Source organism: Heptranchias perlo, chromosome X (assembly GCF_035084215.1).
Source record: "Heptranchias perlo isolate sHepPer1 chromosome X, sHepPer1.hap1, whole genome shotgun sequence".
Taxonomy (NCBI): Eukaryota; Metazoa; Chordata; class Chondrichthyes; order Hexanchiformes; family Hexanchidae; genus Heptranchias; species Heptranchias perlo.
The window spans coordinates 2,966,521-2,987,175 of record NC_090370.1 but is presented as its reverse complement, the minus strand read 5'-3'; the positions used below and the strand labels follow the sequence as shown (position 1 = coordinate 2,987,175).

Below are 20,655 nucleotides of genomic sequence, written 5' to 3'. Positions count from 1 at the left end.
CAAACAATATATATATTCACTATATATACATAAACTATGTATATACACATTATACACACACAATATACATGTATACATATGCAATATATATACACACACACACTATATATACATAAACTATGTATATACACATTATACACACACAATATACATGTATACATATGCAATATATATACACACACACACACTATATATACACACATTATATATACATATCTATAAGTATGTGAAATAATATATAAAATAGCAAATGAAAAATGATCACACAAGTGATTCTTACATCGAGCAGCAAGATCAGTAATAACCTGCATCCTGAGGCGTGCAGGTCATTTAAAAAAAAATTTCCATGGGCATCCAACAAATAGAGATTTGTTTTTTAAAAAATTTGTAATGCATGACCTGCCTGTGTGTACTTGAGGTAAAGTACACAAGGAATACCACTGCACCATCCTGGTAGCTTAATCATTGTTCCGATGGTGCTCTGATGATTCCGAATGGTCTTCATTCTTCTATCCAGACCCTGATTACTCTGTGTCACTATGCAACCTCACGCGATGAGAAGGTCTTCCCCAACCCCGACTGCTTTCAGCCGAAGCGATGGCTTCACAAGGATGAGAGTTTTCATCCCTACGCATCCATCCCATTTGGATTTGGGAAGCGGAGCTGCATTGGAAGAAGAATTGCAGAGTTGGAGGTCTACCTGGCACTGGCTAGAGTAAGTTGGGGAATTTGGGCTCTGTGGATTTGTGCCTAGTTCTGATTTTAAGGCTATGTCCCCTTGTTTTGGATTCCCCCACCATAGGAAATAGCCTCTTTCTACCTACACTATCAAATCCTTTTAACGTTTTAAACACCTCGATCAGATCCCCCCTCTCAACCGTCTAAACTTAAGGGAATACACGTCAAGTTCATGCAACTTGTCCTCATAATTTAACCCTTTAAGCCCCGGTATCATTCTGATGGATGTAATGTCCTCTGACGGAGTGTGTATATATTCAATGTGAAATCTTCCTGCAGTGAAGAAAGGTTTACTGTGGTGGTGCATTTTGTGTGTGTTTTTTTCAGATTCTGACCCACTTCGAGGTGAGACCAGAGTTCAAGGACAGCATCGTAAAACCAATGACTAGAACTCTCCTGGTGCCGGAGCAGGAGATTAATCTTCAGTTTATTGACAGATGACCACATCTACTGTGAACACTTTTAGCAACATGATGAAAGAACGAAAGCCCTTTGATCCCAAACCTCTGAAGCTCCACAGGACTGCTTTAGTAATTAAACTTCAGAAAAGCAACTTCCCAGATCAGACTGTATGTTTTATCCAGAACTTTTGTCAATCTAGAACAGCTATGGGGAACATTGAGTGGGCCACTGACAGACCAGTCTACTTCAAATACTGTAGAAGCCATTGCTGCTTGGCCAGGTCTCGGTGCTGAACCTATGATTATGACTTGTACAGCCTAACAGCTAGGCTTTTTTTTTTAAGGTCCACGAGGACACTAAGCTAATGGTAAATGGAGAAAAGAGTAAGAGTTGCATTTACACAGCGCCTTATCACATCTCAGGTCTTAGGGCGCTTCACAATCAATTACTTTGCAGTGCAGGGACCATTTTGTCTGGAAACCAGGAAGCCATTTTGTGTAGCAAAGAATCCCACAAACAGCAAAGAGGCAGGGACAATATTTATTGTCCGAGTTGTGAATATTTATTGTCTCTGACTAAATGGTGTGGTCCCCACCTTTAGAATGGTTATACAGGTAGTTTAACTTGCAATTGAGTGTATTATACAATTTATAGTAAACTAGTAAATGGAGATATTGAAAGCAATTTTTTTAATACCCCTCCCCATTCCTGGTAAATAGAACTTGAATTCAGGGACTTGCTGAGGTGGTGACCTTGAAAGGGCAGTGCCTGGTACAGTGTTTTGCTAGAAACTTTATTTGAAAACATGAAGGTGAATAACATCACTGAATCTGTTGGTACAAATAGTTTTTTTAAAAAGTTCCAGAAGTGATTTGTTGCAGCAGTTCAACCAGTGGCTCAAACTTACCCCAACAGACAACCCCCAAAAATGCTGTCAATGCCCATTTAAGGACAGAATTGGTGTCGTGATCAGTGTCCGATTCCATATATATTCAATGTGAAATTCCATTCAAATTTGTGTATCAGTTTTTTTTATTTAAAGTCTTAATTTATTTTTTTTTTAAAAAGTGAATTTTGGGGATTTCTCCTCTGAGCAACTAATTTTGTATCTAAGATATTAGTATCAGTACATGCGGTGAGGTATTGTGTGGTTTTTTTACCTTCAGTGTCATCATGTACATTACTTTGAAATGATGCTTTTTTGGTACATTCATATTGCATTGATAATATGAATAAAAATGGTTTAGAACTTTGATTTGAATCTTTGTCTGTTTGGAGTGAGATTACCCAGTTATACACCAAGATGTATCCCCTTCCATTAGCTGTTGCAGCCCTGACTGGGATACAGGTTAACATGTATACATTCGTGTACCACCCTCAGTACTTCACCCCAGGGGAAGAGCTGCTTCACTCTGCTCTAGTGCATGGTTTTCAAACTTTTCCATGTGGTTCACCCCCTGTAAGTACTGGCACACTCCCGGGGACCCCCTGTAAGTACTGGCACACTCCCGGGGACCCCCTGTAAGTACTGGCACACTCCCGGGGACCCCCTGTACGTACTGGCACACTCCCGGGGACCCCCTGTACGTACTGGCACACTCCCGGGGACCCCCTGTACGTACTGGCACACTCCCGGGGACCCCCTGTACGTACTGGCACACTCCCGGGGACCCCCTGTAAGTACTGGCACACTCCCGGGGACCCCCTGTAAGTACTGGCACACTCCCGGGGACCCCCTGTAAGTACTGGCACACTCCCGGGGACCCCCTGTAAGTACTGGCACACTCCCGGGGACCCCCTGTAAGTACTGGCACACTCCCGGGGACCCCCTGTAAGTACTGGCACACTCCCGGGGACCCCCTGTAAGTACTGGCACACTCCCGGGGACCCCCTGTAAGTACTGGCACACTCCCGGGGACCCCCTCAATACTGAACATTGCTATCCTTGCAAAAGCCTGTTTTATAAATATATACAACAGAAATAGCAAGCTAGTAAGTGAACAAAAACAGAAAAGATCTAGAATATGGAATTCTCAAGCCCGTGCTCATTAGGCTTCAGACAGACAGACACCTGATGATCTGCGGACAGACGCAGGTGTGTGGATCCCAATTTATAAATCTGTATTCTACTACAACCACTGCCTGCCAATTCATAGAGCAGCATTGTCACAGGGCTGGAAGGAGCCTCCTTTTGATGGAAACAAGATAACGTTGTACATAAAACGCATGAATGGCTTTCTAGCCCACAGTTTGTGGCCTTCTCTGTACAGGCTGGAGAGAAGCACCAATAGCATGCAGCAGTACATAAAGGTAACTCGGGATCAACACTTTTCTAACTTGGACTTTACACACTTGTCAGCCGTGGCTCAGTGGATAGCACCCTCGCCTCTTGAGGCAGAAGGTTGTGGGTTTGAGCCCCACTCTGGAGACTTGAGCCCATAATCTAAGGCTGACACTCCCAGTGCAGTATTGAGGGAGTGCTGTACTGTCAGAAGTGCCGTCTTTTGGATGAGACATTGATCCGTGGCCCCGTCTGCCCTCAGGTGGGTGTAAAGGATCCCACGGCACTATTGGAAGAGCAGGGGGGAGTTCTCCCCGGTGTCCTGGGTCAATATTTATCCCTCAACCAACATCACTAAAACAGATGATCTGGTCATTAATCATGTGGGACCTTGCTGTGCGCAAATTGGCTGCTGCGTTTCCTACATTACAACAATGACTACACTTCAAAAAACACTTCATTGACGGTAAAGCGCTTTGGGACGTCCTGAGGTCATGAAAGGTGCTGTATAAATGCAAGTCTTTCTATCTTTCTTGGTGTCTTTTATTCTCTTACCTCTTTGGTTCCTCACTCCATGCTCCATTCCTGGCCAGCAGGAGCGACTGGGGACCACATGCAGCAGGGCAGTGAGGGGCTCGCACACACTGGGGTTGCTTGATCTCCTAGTTTTCAGAGAGAACAAAAAGTCCAAGTGAAAGATTAGAATGTTCTTTTTATGGGGGACGGGGAGAAAGGGAAGCGTTGGTAGAGATGAATTTTCTTGATTTAGGAAGAAAAGAAGTAACTTTAAAGTTTTAAGTAAGATGAAATGAAGGGAGCAGGACATGTAAAATTAGGATTTATGTTCATTACCATTTTGATCTTGTTCTATAGGATTAATGCCACTGGAATAAAACAACTTCTGATACTGGACTTTCTTTATTACTGTAATGTTAGTGTTTGTTTCAGAATCAGAGTACATAAGGTGAAAACCTGTAATACTGTCTAGCCCAGGGAGACGGCTATTTCTCTGGCTCTATTGGCAGTGTAAGGGTTAGTGTGATAAATAAGGCAACTCATTCCACTTAAAACATTCAGGTTTTATGCATTATGTAAACTGATGAGTGATGCATAAATTCACTTCACTCATCCGTTACATACTTAGCATTACCTTCCATAAAAATGACTGACTGTTAAGATTATAGTCTAGAAATGACTGTTTTGCTTAATGCTTTCATATGAAACTTTGCTCTGTTCGATGTTTTAACAGAATCACTAATCCCTTCAAACTAAAAGATATCACACAAAGATAGAAGATGCTAAAGGTCCATGGTGCATCTTCAGAAGTGACGAGCAAAAGTACTGAGGTAAGCTGTTAAACAGCAGCAAGAGCAGTCTTGCTGAGGTCAGATGCGAGGGGTAATCCTCCCAAAACTAGTTTACTAACCACCACAACTAGTTACTTTTTCATTTCTCTTTACGGACTAATCACAAGAAACCTTTTGTCCGTGACAAGATAATCTGTTTTTTAGTGATGTTGGTTGAGGGATAAATATTGGCCCCAGGACACGAGGGAGAACTCCCCCTGCTCTTCTTCAAATAGTAGCTGTGGGATCTTTTATGTCCACCTGAGACGGTAGAGGGGGCCTCGGTTTAATGTCTCATCCGAAAGACGGCACCTCCGACAGTGCAGCGCTCCCTCAGTACTGCACTGAGAGTGCCAGCCTAGATTTTGTGCTCATGTCTCTGGATTGAGACTTGAACCCACAACATTCTGATTCAGGGGCGTGAGAGCTACCCATTGAGCCGAGGACCTTTACCCCAGCAAGTGATCACTATCTTCAGGGAGAAGATTAGAATTGGTGCGGCAATCAGTGCTGACTAATGGATGTGCTGCTTGCCAGTGGCAGAGCAAAACCTTTGTAGCCTTAAACAGAAATACAGAGGTAAGCTAGACTGCTGTCTGTAGATGATACCACCAACTCATAAACTGCATGTTTTATTGCTTACAGAACTTTTATGGGTCTATTGACCCAGAAGATTGGGTCAGGGCCAGAGCTAGACAGGACAAAGAGCAGATAGGTTGGAGCATTCGAAAGGCTTGTGTTCACATCCAGATGTAACAGAGTGTAATGTTTATAGAGATGATGTATCACTGCAGCAGGTATGCAAAAGACCTGTGCCAGTTCCTGCTGTTTGTTTTCGCTTTGCCACGTGGAGAGTTTGTTTTGCCTGTTCTCTTTGGTAGGTAAACAGAACCAAGGCCTGAGCCGAGCCGGGGAGCCTGGGGCCAGGGTGAGGTGTGAGGCCAGCCAGCCACGCCGGAGTGCAGATGTCAAAGGTTTCCTTTCAACCAAACAAACATTTCCCCCCCCTCCAAAGCAGGTGTCGATGTACGACAGTACCAGGAAAATGCCGGGGGGGGGGCAATAAAGGATGATGGTCGCACAAAAGATTCTGTGCGTTTACCCAGGATTTGGTCACTGTAAAAAGGGAAGACTTTTTTCCCCCCCAATTCCCTCCCATCTCCTGAAGGCACAGACTTATACTGGGCTACAGTTACATAATGTCCTCCTGTACCTCACTCAAGAAGCCATTCTTCATGTGCGAACCTCGACAGTGAGTGTTGGCAGGCTATTTTACCACAGGGACATCACAGCCAAGCCTTCATATGATGTCCACACACAAAACTGTGACCTCCACCAACTAGAAGGGCAAGGGCAGCAGGCGCACTGGAAACACCTCCAAGTCACACACCTTCCCGACTTGGGACTATATTGGCTTCATTGTCGCTGGGTTAAAATCCTGGAACTCCCTCCCTAACAGCACTGTGGGAGCACAGACTGCAGCGGTTCAAGAAGAAGGCCCACCACCTTCTCAAGGGCAATAAATGCCAGCCTTGCCAGCGATGCCCATATCCCAAGAATGAATTATGAAGAAACCGCACACACACACACACACACACACACACACACACACACACACACACACACGTTTTCCAGCAGGGATCACTGGATAGCACTCAGGAGTGGGAACCCTGGCCGATTTCCCCCACCCCTCCCTTGCTCAGGGATGCTGAGGCCAATTGTAACAACCCAACTGCTTCGCTGGCTGAGAGCAGCTAACTCTTGTTATACTTCCCTCATGGTTCTGGTGCTGGGCTAGAAACCCAAAGGTTGAGAGTTCAAATCCCACCACGGCAAGTTGTGGAATTGAATTCAATAAATCTGGTCATTTATGGGCAGGCACCAGAAGAATGACCATGAAGCTGCCGGATTGTCATAAAAACCCAACTGGTTCACTATTGTCCTTCTGGGCCGACACATGACTCCAGTCCTACTCTATGTGGTTGACTCTTAATGCCTTCTGAGGTGGCCTCGCAGGTCACTAAGTTGTCAAACCAATTGCTACGCCCCACACAGACAGCAGTGGTTGAACGAGAAGGCCCATCCCATCCTGAGGGCAACCAGAGATGGGCAAATAAAATGTTGCCCACATCCCAAAATAAAATATAAGAAAATTGTTAATGGTTTGTAGAAATAAAACAAACTTTTAAAACGTTGCAGGCAAACCCCTGAGCCAAAGTGGGACAAAAGGGTGTAATGGGGTCATACTGGAGATTGGCACAGAGTTCTGTCAGCTCTGGGATCTGGGCTTGAATTCCATGCACATTGACAGGGCAAAAGTCTGCTCTCTCTGATGCTTGTAATGATCTTATATGAAAGAAGCTTCGGGCATTCTGAATGGGCGTCCTGGAGGGAGTGGGTCCAGGGCGCTCATACTGCCCCTAATTTGGCATGAAACTGGCAGTCTCACTCGGAGGTGTCATAAGGCTGGGAGGGAAACAGAAAATGTCACAGCTATGCTTTATTGAGATTGCGATTAAGGTGTATGGTCAGGGCCCAGTCGAGGGAGCTTTAATCTGCATTTGGCCCAGACTGGACTTAGCCTGGGGACATGTGATGCTGGTACAGTACTGAGTAATAACGTTCCATTCCCCAGCAACAATTTCCTTCACCTTAATGAGTTTGGAATTCACAAAAAGAAAACAAAGCATATTTATAATATTTAACTGAGCAGTGTCTGGGGGTTTATTTTCCTTTGGCAGTGCACTGGTTAACAGTTTAATAACTCCATTAGAATAACACACAGAAGAATTTGACTTGAATGTATTATGCAGTGTGTTACCTAAGCCTCCCAGTGGGCGAGGGCTTGAATTGCGCAGACGCGCCCTTCAGCCCACAGCTGCTTTTCGAGCCAATCACCTCCACCACAAATGTTTCATTTGTGGCAGTGACCTGTGACCCTTTCCTCCCCAACCACTATCTGCTGGGTCTGCAAGAATGGACAGAAGTGTCAGCTCATTTCTGAGGGGCTGGAAGAGACTTTGGCTCCAGAGAATACATTACTGCTGACTGTAATGGATCACCAGTCCCATGGCTGATGGAGCGGAGGACAATTTCCACTGACAGTCAAGATTGTCTACTCTGAGATTACCTTCTGCAGGCTCTGCTTGTGGGAGGAACCAGAGGAGTGGGTAATGGGTGTGAAGAACATTTTGAGCTTAGTTACCTTATACTAGAGTTGCCAACTCTGGTTGGACATATTCCTGGAGGTTTCATCACATGACCTCACACCTCCAACCTCCCCGTCCCCCACACTCCTGTCATTGGTCGCCTGACGTCCATCCTGGTGTCCGAATTGGAAAGCGAACAGGCTCTTCATTACCCGTTTGGATGATTCGTAACAGTCAAACAGCCATTTTCTCATGTCCAGTATTTTTATAACTAAGAAATGAAAGTTTTCAAAGAAAAAGGAAGAAAACTTTTTTTTAATGCTCCTAGGATTTTTCTCCTGAGTTTTGCTCACAGCAGTGTCCTGGAGATTAATCTTTAATTCCTGGAGACTCCAGGACAATCCTGGAGGGTTGGTAACCCTACTGTATAGTTTTCTACTTTGGAACAGCCAAATATATGATGTAGGGTGAACCACCACCATTATTTCTTATTACAGCCTCTCTTCAGCCTTGGTTCAGTGAGTAGCACTCTCTCACCTCTGAGTCAGAAGGTCGTGGATTCAAGTCCATAATCTAGGCTGACACCCCAGTGCAGTACTGAGGGAGTGCTGTACTGTCACAGTATGCCCTCTTTCAGATGGGACATTAAACTGAGGCCCTGTCTGTCCTCTCAGGTGGACATAAAAGATCCCATCGCACTATTTCGAAGACGAGCAGTTGTCCTGGGCCAATATTTAGCCCTCAACCAACACTTAAAAACAGATTATCTGATCATTATCACAATTGCTGTGTGCAAATTGGCTGTCACATGTCCTACATCACAACAGTGACTACAGCCAACAAAGTACTTTTGAAGTGTAAACGCATTGGGACTTCCCGAGGTCGTGAAAGGCGCTTTATAAATGCAAATCTTTCTTTTTCAGTATTTTCCTGCAGTTCAAGCAATGGGCACATTGGGTATAATGCTTCAGTTGCAACAAGCCCATGTCCCGCTGCACTCTCAGTGCATATAATTATTTTCACATCATAAGCACATCCTTTAGGTTTTTAAAAATTTAAAGATATATAAAGTAAATTCTGTAAATTTAATAGACTCTTGATATGTAATTGGCACATTTTTCAGAATTATGTAGGAATAGTGAACGATCTGGGCTGGCCTTAGGTTAGGCATGTAGGCTTGGTCATATCTGTATATCTGGGGCCTTAGGAGAGGTGGGACCAGTGCAACTAAAATTTAGAGCTAAGTACAGGATAGACTTACCCTCCAGTTACTGCACTCGACTTGTTAGATCGTTATTATTGGCTGCACCGACTGGGATCAGCTGAACCTTTCCACTTTAATTACCTGAGGATGACTGGAGTTTACACAGAAAGGAAGGAACTTAATTCTCTGGGCAACTGGATGGTGTGGCCATTTGGACCGCTGTTCTAACAGGACTGGGCTGTTAGAAGGCTTTGCTAGTGAGGGCTGAGAGGGCGGTCAGGTATTCCCAGGCCTCTGACAACTAGACCCACCAGGACATGTGTGACAGCAGTCAGGTGAGTCGCACTCTCATTCCCCTGTTTTTCCACTCCTTTTCTATGAGAAAGAGAAAGCCCCTAGACTCTGTCCAGCCCCATCCCATAATGGCAGAGAACAGCTGTGTAACCCAGTGTGGGTGGGATGGTGAGTGTCGGCCTCCCCCGGCCCATTTGAACCACTGACTGATAATAAAACATTTCTGGTAGAATAGTCCAATGAACACTCTACCGCAGGGCACCCACTAATCTTCACATCATCATTCAGCTTTGAAATTCTAACAAAACGTGACATCCTGAGTGAGCTAATCTCCTGCAAGTCACCACCCTTAGGTTTCTGGGTGTTTGGTCTTTCACGTATATGACTTGACTTATGACGACCAGCAGGAAGATGAAGTAATAACTGCGTACGTGGCAGGGGACCAAGAGGGGAGTCCATGGCCATCTCACTGCTAGCCAGAAGATACAAGTGAACATTGTCCCTCAGGGTAAATGTAATCAGCATCACTTTACACAGAAAGAGCCTTAACCGATTGAGAACTGAACACCACCTGAACACAATAGGAATCCCTCACTGGGTTACGAACATGTTTCATCCCATGTTGCCTACATAACGGTGAAAACTCTTCAAAAATCATTCATTGGATGTCAAATGCTTTGGGATACCCTGAAGATGTGATAAGGCACTATATCATTTTTCTTTTTCTCTCTCCCTTCCTTCTGTTTTCTCTTGTATATTTTCCAAGCTCTCTGATGATTGACTCACAGCACCGTGTGATGTGGTACTGAGCCACACAAGCCAAGTAGTGCCGAGTTTAATCCCCAATCTATGCTGAGCTCAAGCGGGACAGTTGGGACACTATAAGGCTCGTATCCCCGTGACTGCAGCCACCGCTGGGCACAATGTTTATTAGGCCCTCAAAAAATATAAAATTCAGGGGCCACCCCATAAAGCAGCTCACTGTAACACTCTGATATATCACACCCCTCACTGTACACTCTGATATACCCCATACCCCTCACTGTGTGGATAGATCAGTTACAGTGAGGGGTGCACAGCATGGGAGAGAACAAATATTACACAGCCCATGTTTAAATTAAGAATATTCCTAGAAGTGATACTGGTTATTTCTCAACGTAAATACAGTGCGTTAAACAAACTAACAAAATTACACTGTACAATAGTTCATTTGAGTCCAGGCCAACATTGGTCGCTGTCTCTTGACGTGAGTGTACGCAGCCTGTGGAGAACGTGATACGGTCGGGACAGTTATATGTCCTCAGGTCAGTCACCCACACATGTATAATTAGGACGTTACTCAGCACGATGTGTGATCCCAGTCTGTATCCCGCCCAACTCAGACCCTGTCCATTTTGGGCATGGTAGTGGGGGGGTTGCTGTCCATGAGAGAGAGACCTTTGCGCAAGAACGTCGAACAGCAGCGACGAGTGTGGGGGGGGGGGGGGGGGTGGGGGAGAGGGGGCGGGGAGAAAAACTCGAGTGCTCGATGGCTCAGTGGATAAAGACACCGCCCAGGTTTAGTCCCTGATCTGTGCTGAGCTAGTTGGCCGCAGCAGATGCACCCCTGCCACAGGAAAGATGTGTGAAAACTTAGGATGGAGGAAGAGGTGGTACTTCTTTTAATTACAAATCAAGTTGGAACAACAGTAAGAGTTCATTTTTCAATGCTTTATTTGTTGTTTTGTTTTGGTACAATGTTCATAAACAACTTACTTTTATGGGCAGTGACTCCCATCTACTTGTATAGTAGCAGGAATCAGGGATGTAACAATGACACTCCTTTGTGCCCCAGACTGGTTACTCATGTCTAATGCACATGTACTCCTACAATCTCTCAGACAGCAGGCCAACTTAAGACTAGATGAGGCAAAGTTTGGTTCGATTTGTAGATTGCTTGATTCCAAAGTAAGGTGAAACACAGAGTAATGGGTGTAATCTGAGTCACTTAGTTCAATTGATACAACTTATGTTTGCTTAATGATACAAAATAAAGAACACATAACACTATCCCACTTTGGTGGGTTGTCTGACTTAACTTAAGCAGAATCACTTGTTTGCATTCTAGCTCACAGTACCAGGGCAGATTCATGCTCCTTTTGCAGTCTCTTGGCGGTGGTGGAGCCCTGTTGTCAAAAACCAGACTGCCTTCCTTGGTGTCTTGTGTTCAGCTTTATTCCTCAAAACCCTCCCAACCCAATGGGCAGCACCACCACTAACAGGAGGGTGTAATTATAGCATGACAAGATTCCATTATAAATGTAGCCATAGGAATTTATAATAGAAATATAACATGGGCAGAATGTATGACTTTAAAATGGGGGGGCTGAATTGCATGCACACACCCCACAACAACAATTTACATTTCTATAGCACCCAAGGCACATCACAGGAGTGTAATCAAACAAAATGTGACACCGAGCCACACAAGGAGATATTAGGACAGGAGGTAGGTTTTAAGAAGTATCTTAAAGGAGGAGAGAGAGGGGTTTAAACCCTGGACCAATTATCTGTTTCACCTGAAGGCCACACTTGACTCTCCATGTGCACCGCCAGGGCCGGTCGTTATTTTTTCTTTCCCTGTTCAGCCAGCAATGGGAGCCGTTAAAGTTCACTCTCCTTTTCGAAGGGATTTCGAGAAGCTCTCGACGTCCTCCCGGTGCAGTTCGATCCTGTCGCCTCTCGCTCGCACGGCGCTGGGCTGAGCTTATTCAGGGCACTAAGTCCGAATCATGGGACAAAATGAAACTATTCCACGCGGCCTACTTTATTAGCGAGTGAAAAAAAACTCCAGGAGCATCTGAAATGGACCGCGCAGTTGCTAGGTAAATCTAACTTGATAGAAGACGGATGATTGGCATCAATGCTGACCAATCATAAGTGTCTATGGGGTGATTGGGACGTAAACCCGCCCCCAGCGGGCATGTACGTCAGGTTAGGTTGCGCTCTCAAGCAGAGTGTCTGATTGGGATCACTCAGTCTAAGGTTTTATATTGTTCTATATATAAAGTTAAACACTTATGATAGTCACTAATAAATGCAATAGGGAATTGAGGAGAAACTTTTTTACCCAGAGAGTAGTAAAAATGTGGAACTCACTACTTCAAGGAGTATTTGAAGCAAATCCTCAAAAAGTAGCTGGGTCAAAATCCTGGAACTCCCTAACAGCACCGTGGGAGAACCGTCACCACACGGACTGCAGCGGTTCAAGAAGGCGGCTCATCACCACCTTCTCAAGGGCAATTAGGGATGGGCAATAAATGCTGGCCTCGCCAGTGATGGCCACATCCCATGAACGAATAAAAGAATAGCATTGATACATTTAAGGGGAAGCTAGAAATGAGTACACGAGGGAGAAAGGAACAGAAGGGTATGTTGATAGGGTGAGATGAAGAGGGGTGGGAGGAGGCTCATGTGGAGCATAAATACTGGCATAGACCAGTTGGGCCGAATGGCCTGTTTCTGTGCTGTAGACTTGGTAACTTATGTATATTGTGTTCACAGAGTTGTCAATGTGTTAGGAGTGAGGTTTAAGATGAAAGAATGACCCTGATCTGTTTAAACATATGAAGTGGTGTTAACTTTTCTGAATGAAAATGTGAATACTGTATTAAATCAAAAGGAGTAAGCCTTGTTATGAGTCTTTAGTGAGCTATCCTGCAAACTTTCCAAACAAATGTTGCAGTTTGCGTGCATCCATCACACTTCAAGGTGTCAAAAGTATGTATTTAAAAAGAAAACCTGTCATTTCCTGCTGTTTTTCTGACTTTGATTACCTGGCTTCTCCTGAGGGCAGAACTAGGAATTTACAAGCAGCTGCCAATCCACAGGACCTTCCCTCAGCACCTTAGGCTCTAAGTGCTTTAGGATGTGCCTGCTTAGATCTCTCTCTCACAGGGAGTACCTGAGCAGTGGCCTTAAAGGCTCAGGCACCTTAGCAGCTAAACATAGAACCCCAACAGCCCTATGGTGTTGCACATGGGATCAGCTTGAATATTTTAAAATGTCTCCGCTTTTCAAATCACAGCGTTGGAAGTTTTTTTTCCTGTTTTCTTTTTCCCAGAAGGAATTAGGTCCAGCACTTGGAATGAATTCATCCTGAGATCACAGAGGAGCCAGCGGAGACCAGAAAGTATCCATCGATCAGTGGAAGAAAATCCAGCTAGAGAGGATGATGCAAGCCAAGGTGGAAGAGCATTTGTGTAGTGTTTTCCCCAAGGATGACAGTCTCTTTTCAGACTATTACACAGAGGAGTGCAGTTACAAGTTTTGCGGGCACGTTTTAAAGATCACTCAGAACTTCAGCGCTGATCTGGGAGTTGCTGCTCCAGTCTGGGATGCTGTAAGTCTCGCGGCCTGCAAACGCATTGGATGGAGGAGAAACAAAGCAGTCACATCTCATTTATTCATTTGCCACGCTGATGTGTTGGCTTGGCTCAGTTGGTTGCATTTTTCCCTCTAAGTGAGAAAGTTACAGGTTCAAGTCCTCACCCCAGGACTTGAGCCCATAATCCAGGCTGATATTTCAGTGCAGTACTGAGGGAGCGCTGCACTGCCGGAGGTGCCGTCTTTTGGAAGAGACGTTAAGCTGCGGCCCCATCTGCCTTCTCAGATGGATGTAAAAGATCCCATGGCCCTATTTGAAAAAGAGCAGGGAAGTTCTCCTGGTGTCCTGGCCAAAATTCCTCCTCTTCCCCCACCCAACACACCCATTCAACTCATTGTTGTTTGTAAGATCTTGCTGTGCGCAAATTGGCTGTCGCATTTGCCTACATAACTACAGTAGCTGTACTTCAAAGTAATTCATTCATTGGCTGTGAAGCATTTTGGGACATCCTGAGGACGTGATATGGCGCTATGTAAATGCAAGTTCTTTCTTACCAGACTTAAGTCAATTCTGCACTGAACTTGCTGCTGGGAGATTGGTACTATTTCGAAGAAAAGCAGGGGAGTTCTCCTCTGTGTCCTGGCCAATATTATCCCTCAATCAACACCGAAAAACACATTATTTGGTCATTATCATATTGCTGTTTGTGGGAGCTTGCTGTGCGCAAATTGGCTGCCGCGTTTCCTACATAACAACAGTGACTACACTTCAAAACGACTTCACTGGCTGTAAAGCGCTTTGGGACGTCCTGAGGTTGTGAAAGGCGCTGTAGAAATGCAAGTTCGTTCGTTCTTTCTTTCTTTCTTGTGTTCTGCCCTCCGTGGCTCTACTTGTTGGTGCTGCAATGCTTCACATCACCCTCTAAATGAATTCATTCTAACGTGAATGTGTGATGTTTTCAGAGTCTTGCTCTTTGTCAGTACTTTGAGGAGCAGAAAACGAGCTTCTGCGGAAGGAAGGTGATTGAACTGGGTGCAGGCACTGGAATTGTGGGAATTCTAGCTGTTCTATTGGGTAAGTTAAAGGGTCCAAGTGAAGCACTAATGTAACGTGAGAGAGGGAGACAGACAGCGATGCACATGGCATGATTGTGTTTTTTGGGGGTGGGGGACAGGTACAATAAAGGAAGTGTTTGTTTGCTACCAGATTGTTCCCCTCAAATGAGAAGCTAATTTTACACATTATTACCATCGCTCCACTAATGGCTTTGCTGGTTAAGTTGCTGAGCTGTACGGACCAGAAGGGTCTCAGATTCAATCTCTGGTCCCTGCTGAGATTATTGATCTCAACCAGAGGGGCTACAGTTAGTCTCAGTACCCCTGGAATAAGGAAGGAAAATCAGCCAGGATTTCTGCTCCTGGTTGCTATCCAGTGTGTGTGAGAACAGGGTATGTCCCTCATACTCAAATAGCCTGCTGACACTCACTGTCTGGGCTTATACAAGAAGAATGGCCCCTTGGGTGAGGTACTGGAGGTTGTTTGGAACCATAACTCCAGCAAGGAGTCAGCGCCTTCAAGAAAGGAGGATTACCAGTCCTACTGTAGATCTGTATTAATCCTTACAGTTCCTCCATTTCAGAATAAAAATATGTTTTTGTCTTTTAGTTTTGTTTACTTGGCTTACATAACATAAGAAATAGGAGCAGGAGTAGGCCATATGACCCATTGAGCCTGCTCCGCCATTCAACAAGATCATGGCTGATCTGTGGCCTCAACTCCACTTTCCCGCCTGACCACCATATCCATTGATTCAAAAATCTATTGATCTCAGCTTTGAATATATTCAATGACTCAGCATCCACAGCCCTCTGGGGTAGAGAATTCCAAAGATTCACAACCCTCTGAGTGAAGATTTTTTCCTCATCTCTGTCTTAAATGGCCGACCCCTTATCCTGAGACTATGCCCCCTAATTCTAGACTCTCCAGCCAGGGGAAACAACCTCTCAGCATCTACCCTGTCAAGCTCCCTATGAATCTTATATGTTTCAATGCATTGTTTCCCTGTAAGGCTCCATTTTGGTCAGCCTATATGGAGCAGACGTACTGGAATGATGCTTGCCAGGTGATTCTCCTTAGTACATTTGCTCTGGACTCTAATTGCCTATGAAGGTACTTACATATTGAGTTACCTTCTCCTGTAGAGCATCTTGCTTTCTCTCCCCCCGTGGCCATAATGGTGGATTAGGTTGCTGACCAATGTGACTACTACCCTCCTGGTTCCAAGATGACACACCTGGCAATGGAAGTCTGGAACCAAATTGGCCCCCAGTGGTAGACTAATTAATCCAACACCTGAGCCAGGCAAGTCTGTAGTACCCTGTGGCACTGCTGATGATTGACCAGCCAGTGTAATGGAACCTGAAAAAGGTAGACCTATCACTGGGAGCTGGGATTCTTCCCACTCAGCTCCGGATAACCCTGGAAGCCAGCACCCTAACCGACAGGGTGGTCCTTGCTGGAGGAGCAGGGGGAAGCTTACCATGTGTCTTGTGCTGGTAGACTGCACAGTTTTATCTGGTTAAACTTCAGCATGTATAAAGCCTGGGGGTCTCTAAGCCTTGGCTCTACCAAACCTACACCTCAGCTTTCTGGACTGAGCTAAGTGAGTGGTGTCCCCACAGGGAGTGTGTGTGTTGGGCAAACAGAAACTGACTCTGTGGATTTCTCTACAAGTCTCATCTTTTTCAAATCTCTCCATGGCCTCGCCCCTCCCTATCTCTGTAACCTTCTCCAGCCCTACAACCCTCTGAGATCTCTGCACTCCTCCAATTCTGGCCTCTTGCGCATCCCCCCGATTTCCATCGCTCCACCATTGGCAGCCGTGCCTTCAACTGCCTAGGCCCTAAGCTCTCTGACCCTCTCTCCTCCTTTTGTCCTAATGTTTCCTTATGTGGCTGGGTGTCAAATTTTGTTTGATAATCGCTCCTGTGAAGCTCCTTGGGATGTTTTTACCATGTTAAAGGCACTATATAAATGGAAGTTGTTGTTTGGGTTTGGAGACTTTTAAACATGGCTGACTCCAAAAACTTCAGAGGGAACTGTAAATGGAGAAATGTCATTCTTTCTTTGTGTTCATCAGGTGGAGAAGTAACCATCACAGATCTACCACATGCTTTGAAGCAAATAGAAAGCAACGTCTCGGCCAACGTCCCCACGTCCTGGGCACATCGCTCACAGGTCCGTGCCCTCTCCTGGGGCTGTGATCACACTCGGTTTCCTACAGACTATGACTTTGTTCTGGGTTCTGACATTGTGTATCTCCCCGAGACCTACTCCTCACTCATCCAGACACTGCGACACCTCGGTGGGCGGAGCGCCACAATTTATCTCTCTTCCAAAATGAGGATGGAGCACGAGACCATCTCTTTCTACGAGGAGATTCTGCCTCAGCATTTTAAGTGCCAACTTCTTTACAGGAATGAGGAGCAAAATATCAACCTGTACAAAGTGACCAAAAAAGATCTGAGGGCTGGAGGTCAGTTACTAACGGAGGGAGGGAAATCTGTCATTTAACACTACTCTTGGGAATCACGAGGGAGCCCTTCTGTAGGTGTCCCATGTAGTGGTCAGTTTGAAGAATTATTTTCTGTCTTACTACAAGGATGTTTTTTTCATCTGATTTCCTTTTTGACCCCCCTCCCGCCGCCTCCAATTCCTGACGTGACTAATCCTGGGATACAATTCAATGTGTGCCGGCATCCCTCTGGTACCTTAGCTAAGTGGCCACTCTTCACATGAGCTGTGAGAGTGCGTGCTTGTGGGCTATTTGACCATTGAGGGCATCACTGCCAAGGCTCATGCCGTTCTTATCCGACATCCACCCACATGCACTTCCCACAGCAGGGGGTCACTGGATAGTGATCAAGAGTGGCTCGTTCAGTGAGATATCGGGTGCATGTTCTCTCACTTTTTGAGACAAATATAATGGTTTTTGTTTAAGCAGCGAGACATCACTGGGGGAGGGAGTTTGAGGAGGGACTCCTGCTGGGGTTGCAAGGCAGCTGAACGAACATACAGACAGCTGAAACAACATTTTTGAATTGCCTGGGTTATTGTCTATCTACTGATGTTTGTTCAGCTTTCTCTCGCAGTCCCACTTCAGCGAACACTGACCCAGCTTCCCCCAGCGATGTTAACCGACATTCACTGTATACAAAATATTTTCAGAATGTAGTAACAAAAACAAACGTAAAAATAATTCTCCTTCCTGTGCTGAAGGCCCCAGCTCGGGTGGGGGACACCCTTCCACGTGCTCGGGGTGCCCTCCAGTACTTCAACTAAGTGGACAGTCTTAATGTGTAGACAGTGTGTGTCAGGCTATTTGGCTATGGGGACATCAGCCTCGAGCCTGAAGCTGTCCTCACCTGACATTTCTTTATATATGGTGTGGAAATGCCGGTGATGGACTGGGGTGGACAAATGTAAGGAATCTTACAACACCAGGTTATAGTCCAACAATTTTATTTTAAAATCACAAGCTTTCGGAGATTATCTCCTTCGTCAGGTGAGTAGTGAATGAGAGGTTCTCAAATCGCTTGCGATTTTAAAATAAAATTGTTGGACTATAACCTGGTGTTGTAAGATTCCTTACATATGTCTTTACACACACACACATTCTTTCCAGTAGGGATTAATGGACAGTGATCAGGAGCATGGACTCTGGCTGTACCCCCCTACCCCCATCCAAATCCAGAGACACTAAGGCCAATCATAGCGTCCCCATCACTGCCCAGGTTGACTCAGTATAGACAGTATATTTTTTGAAGTATTTGACATTTAAGCAAGGTACTAATGTTGGGTCTCTCTCTATAAGAACTGCATGGAAAACTCTTATGGGTTTAATTATCATACAGGAAGGGAGGCTGGGAATGAGTTGGAATGCCTGGGGTTTGTATCAGTTGAAGCCACTTGTTGGGTAAGTTGGACCATATCCGAGAGCTGGCATTGACAGTAATTATGTAGGAGATGGTATTATCCTCCTGGTTGAAGGAAGATCCATTTTGAATGGTGAAAAAACTTTGAAGGAATCAAAAGGATTATGTGCATTGAATTTATGCTCACCACAGTGAGGGAGGGCAGTGTTGAAGAACAGATTATTCCACATTTTGCATCGAGGGCTTGATCTCGCCCAATGTGTGCTCTGGTCTTTGGCTCTCCGCTGGTAGTTCACATTCGGGGAATCAGCCGTCTAATGTTGACCTTGCATGCTTCCAGGTCAGGAACAGCATGGATCAAATGTAAAGTTCCCCTTACATTACACTAACAATGTGCCTTAAATCCTGCCTCAGACTTTTCCTCAGCTTTGCAACATCATTCACACTGTGGACTTGCACTTATCATTAACTGGGTCAAGGCAGCCCCCAAACACATTCCACATAGGCCTGTTGGAGGGGACTTTCATTCCACCAGCCTGGGCTGGATACAAACCCAGGTCAGAGGTGAAAGACCACTTTTGTAACACACTGTGCTACCCAGAAAAATTACATTTTTAATCATATTTACAGAGATTTTTTTAAAGGTTTTTTCTTGAATATAAATAGTGCCTCAAATGAAAACAGAATATCAAAAAAAAATGCTTCCAATCTAACCGTGCCTGTTTCTCCGTACTGTATATCATTATTTTTGTGTACTTGGGGTTACCATGTTTCTGTATGAAAATCATTGCATAGTGTTTATTTTAACTCGGATCTTGAACCAAGAGAATGTATCACATTGACCGAAGAAAAACTGACTGACCAATTGTCAGCGCTTTGAAACTTGTTCAGTATTTTCAATCTGTACAAACCGACCAAATTGACCATAAAGCCAAAAACTTTCAAGTCTCATATTGTCATTTTTTTCCTCAAAGAAATTTGCATTTCTATAGCGCCTTTCACAATCTCAGGAGGTCCTAAAGTGCTTCACAGCCAATTAAGTACTTTTGAAGGGTAGTCACTGTTGTAATGAAAGTGCCATCTCTTGCTGAGAGTGGTTCCACAGGTGCCAGAAGACCTCTGGTACCTTACCCAAATGGCCATCATGTGTGAGATTAGACAGGCCGTTTAACTGTGGAAAGCATCCTGGCTGATATTTTTTCCCTCGTCCCTAGCCAAATGGCTCTGATGCCAATTGTAGTGCTCATAGCACCCTGAGTGAGATCAGCAAATTCAGCACAGACTGGGGATCATATCTGGCACCATTTGGTCTTTATGGCTTATTACCACATCACGTTGTGCATTTACCAAATAAACCATTGGGGGCGGGGGTGGTTTAATGTGGAGAAATTTAGAGGAGGGAGGAAGAGAAATGCCATGTCGATTAACTAGAAATTAATTTAGAATAACAGGAAGAGTTCACATCAGTTATTTTATCTTTGTGTACAATCAAACATTTAAAATCAATGTTGAGAAGTGTAGAATTATAGCTAGAGTCTCAGAATAGCTAAATTCATAACTAATTACACACGATAATTATGGATGAGGGAGGCCATTCAGCCCATCTTAAATCATCCATCCAGAATGACTAAAAGCCCCTCCCATTTCAACATCCAATTGTTTCTTAGGAGATTTTCATCACCACTGCTCTTCCTTGGAGTCTATTCCATGTGTTGACCACGTGTGAAGAAGAATTTCCAGACGTCAGTCCTAAATCTACCGTTTACTAGTTTGAATCTATGTCCCTTTGTCAATCAGCAAAACTGTGCAGAATACTCAACATAAATATGAGATTGACATAGGAGAGTCAGTCGCCATTGCTAAGAGTTTAGGAGAAAGGCTGTTAGATTTCAAAATTGCAATGAACAAGTTAGTGTTTATCTTCTACAGTAAGACTAGTAC

The 20,655-nt window shown here is 44.7% G+C and overlaps 2 protein-coding genes across 3 annotated transcripts in view; one reads left to right on the top strand and one right to left on the bottom strand.

Moving 5' to 3' along the window:
• Positions 1-7: 7 nt before the first annotated feature.
• avil (advillin) overlaps positions 8-20,655 on the bottom strand; it is a 73,799-nt gene continuing 53,151 nt past the window's right edge. For both annotated transcript variants that reach the window (XM_067976480.1, XM_067976482.1), the window contains 2 exons: positions 3,977-4,083; positions 8-663 (listed from right to left, as the gene is read on the bottom strand). In XM_067976480.1, the coding sequence (XP_067832581.1) occupies positions 525-663; positions 3,977-4,083 (246 nt within the window). In that variant the 3' untranslated portion in view covers positions 8-524. The remainder of the gene's footprint in view (positions 664-3,976; positions 4,084-20,655) is intronic.
• LOC137307154 (EEF1A lysine methyltransferase 3-like) lies at positions 11,000-18,360 on the top strand. The gene is made up of 4 exons (XM_067976487.1): positions 11,000-11,102; positions 13,517-13,795; positions 14,743-14,854; positions 16,920-18,360. Exons 2-4 carry the CDS (start codon positions 13,625-13,627, stop codon positions 17,351-17,353), a joined length of 717 nt encoding a protein of 238 aa, XP_067832588.1. The 5' UTR covers positions 11,000-11,102; positions 13,517-13,624; the 3' UTR covers positions 17,354-18,360.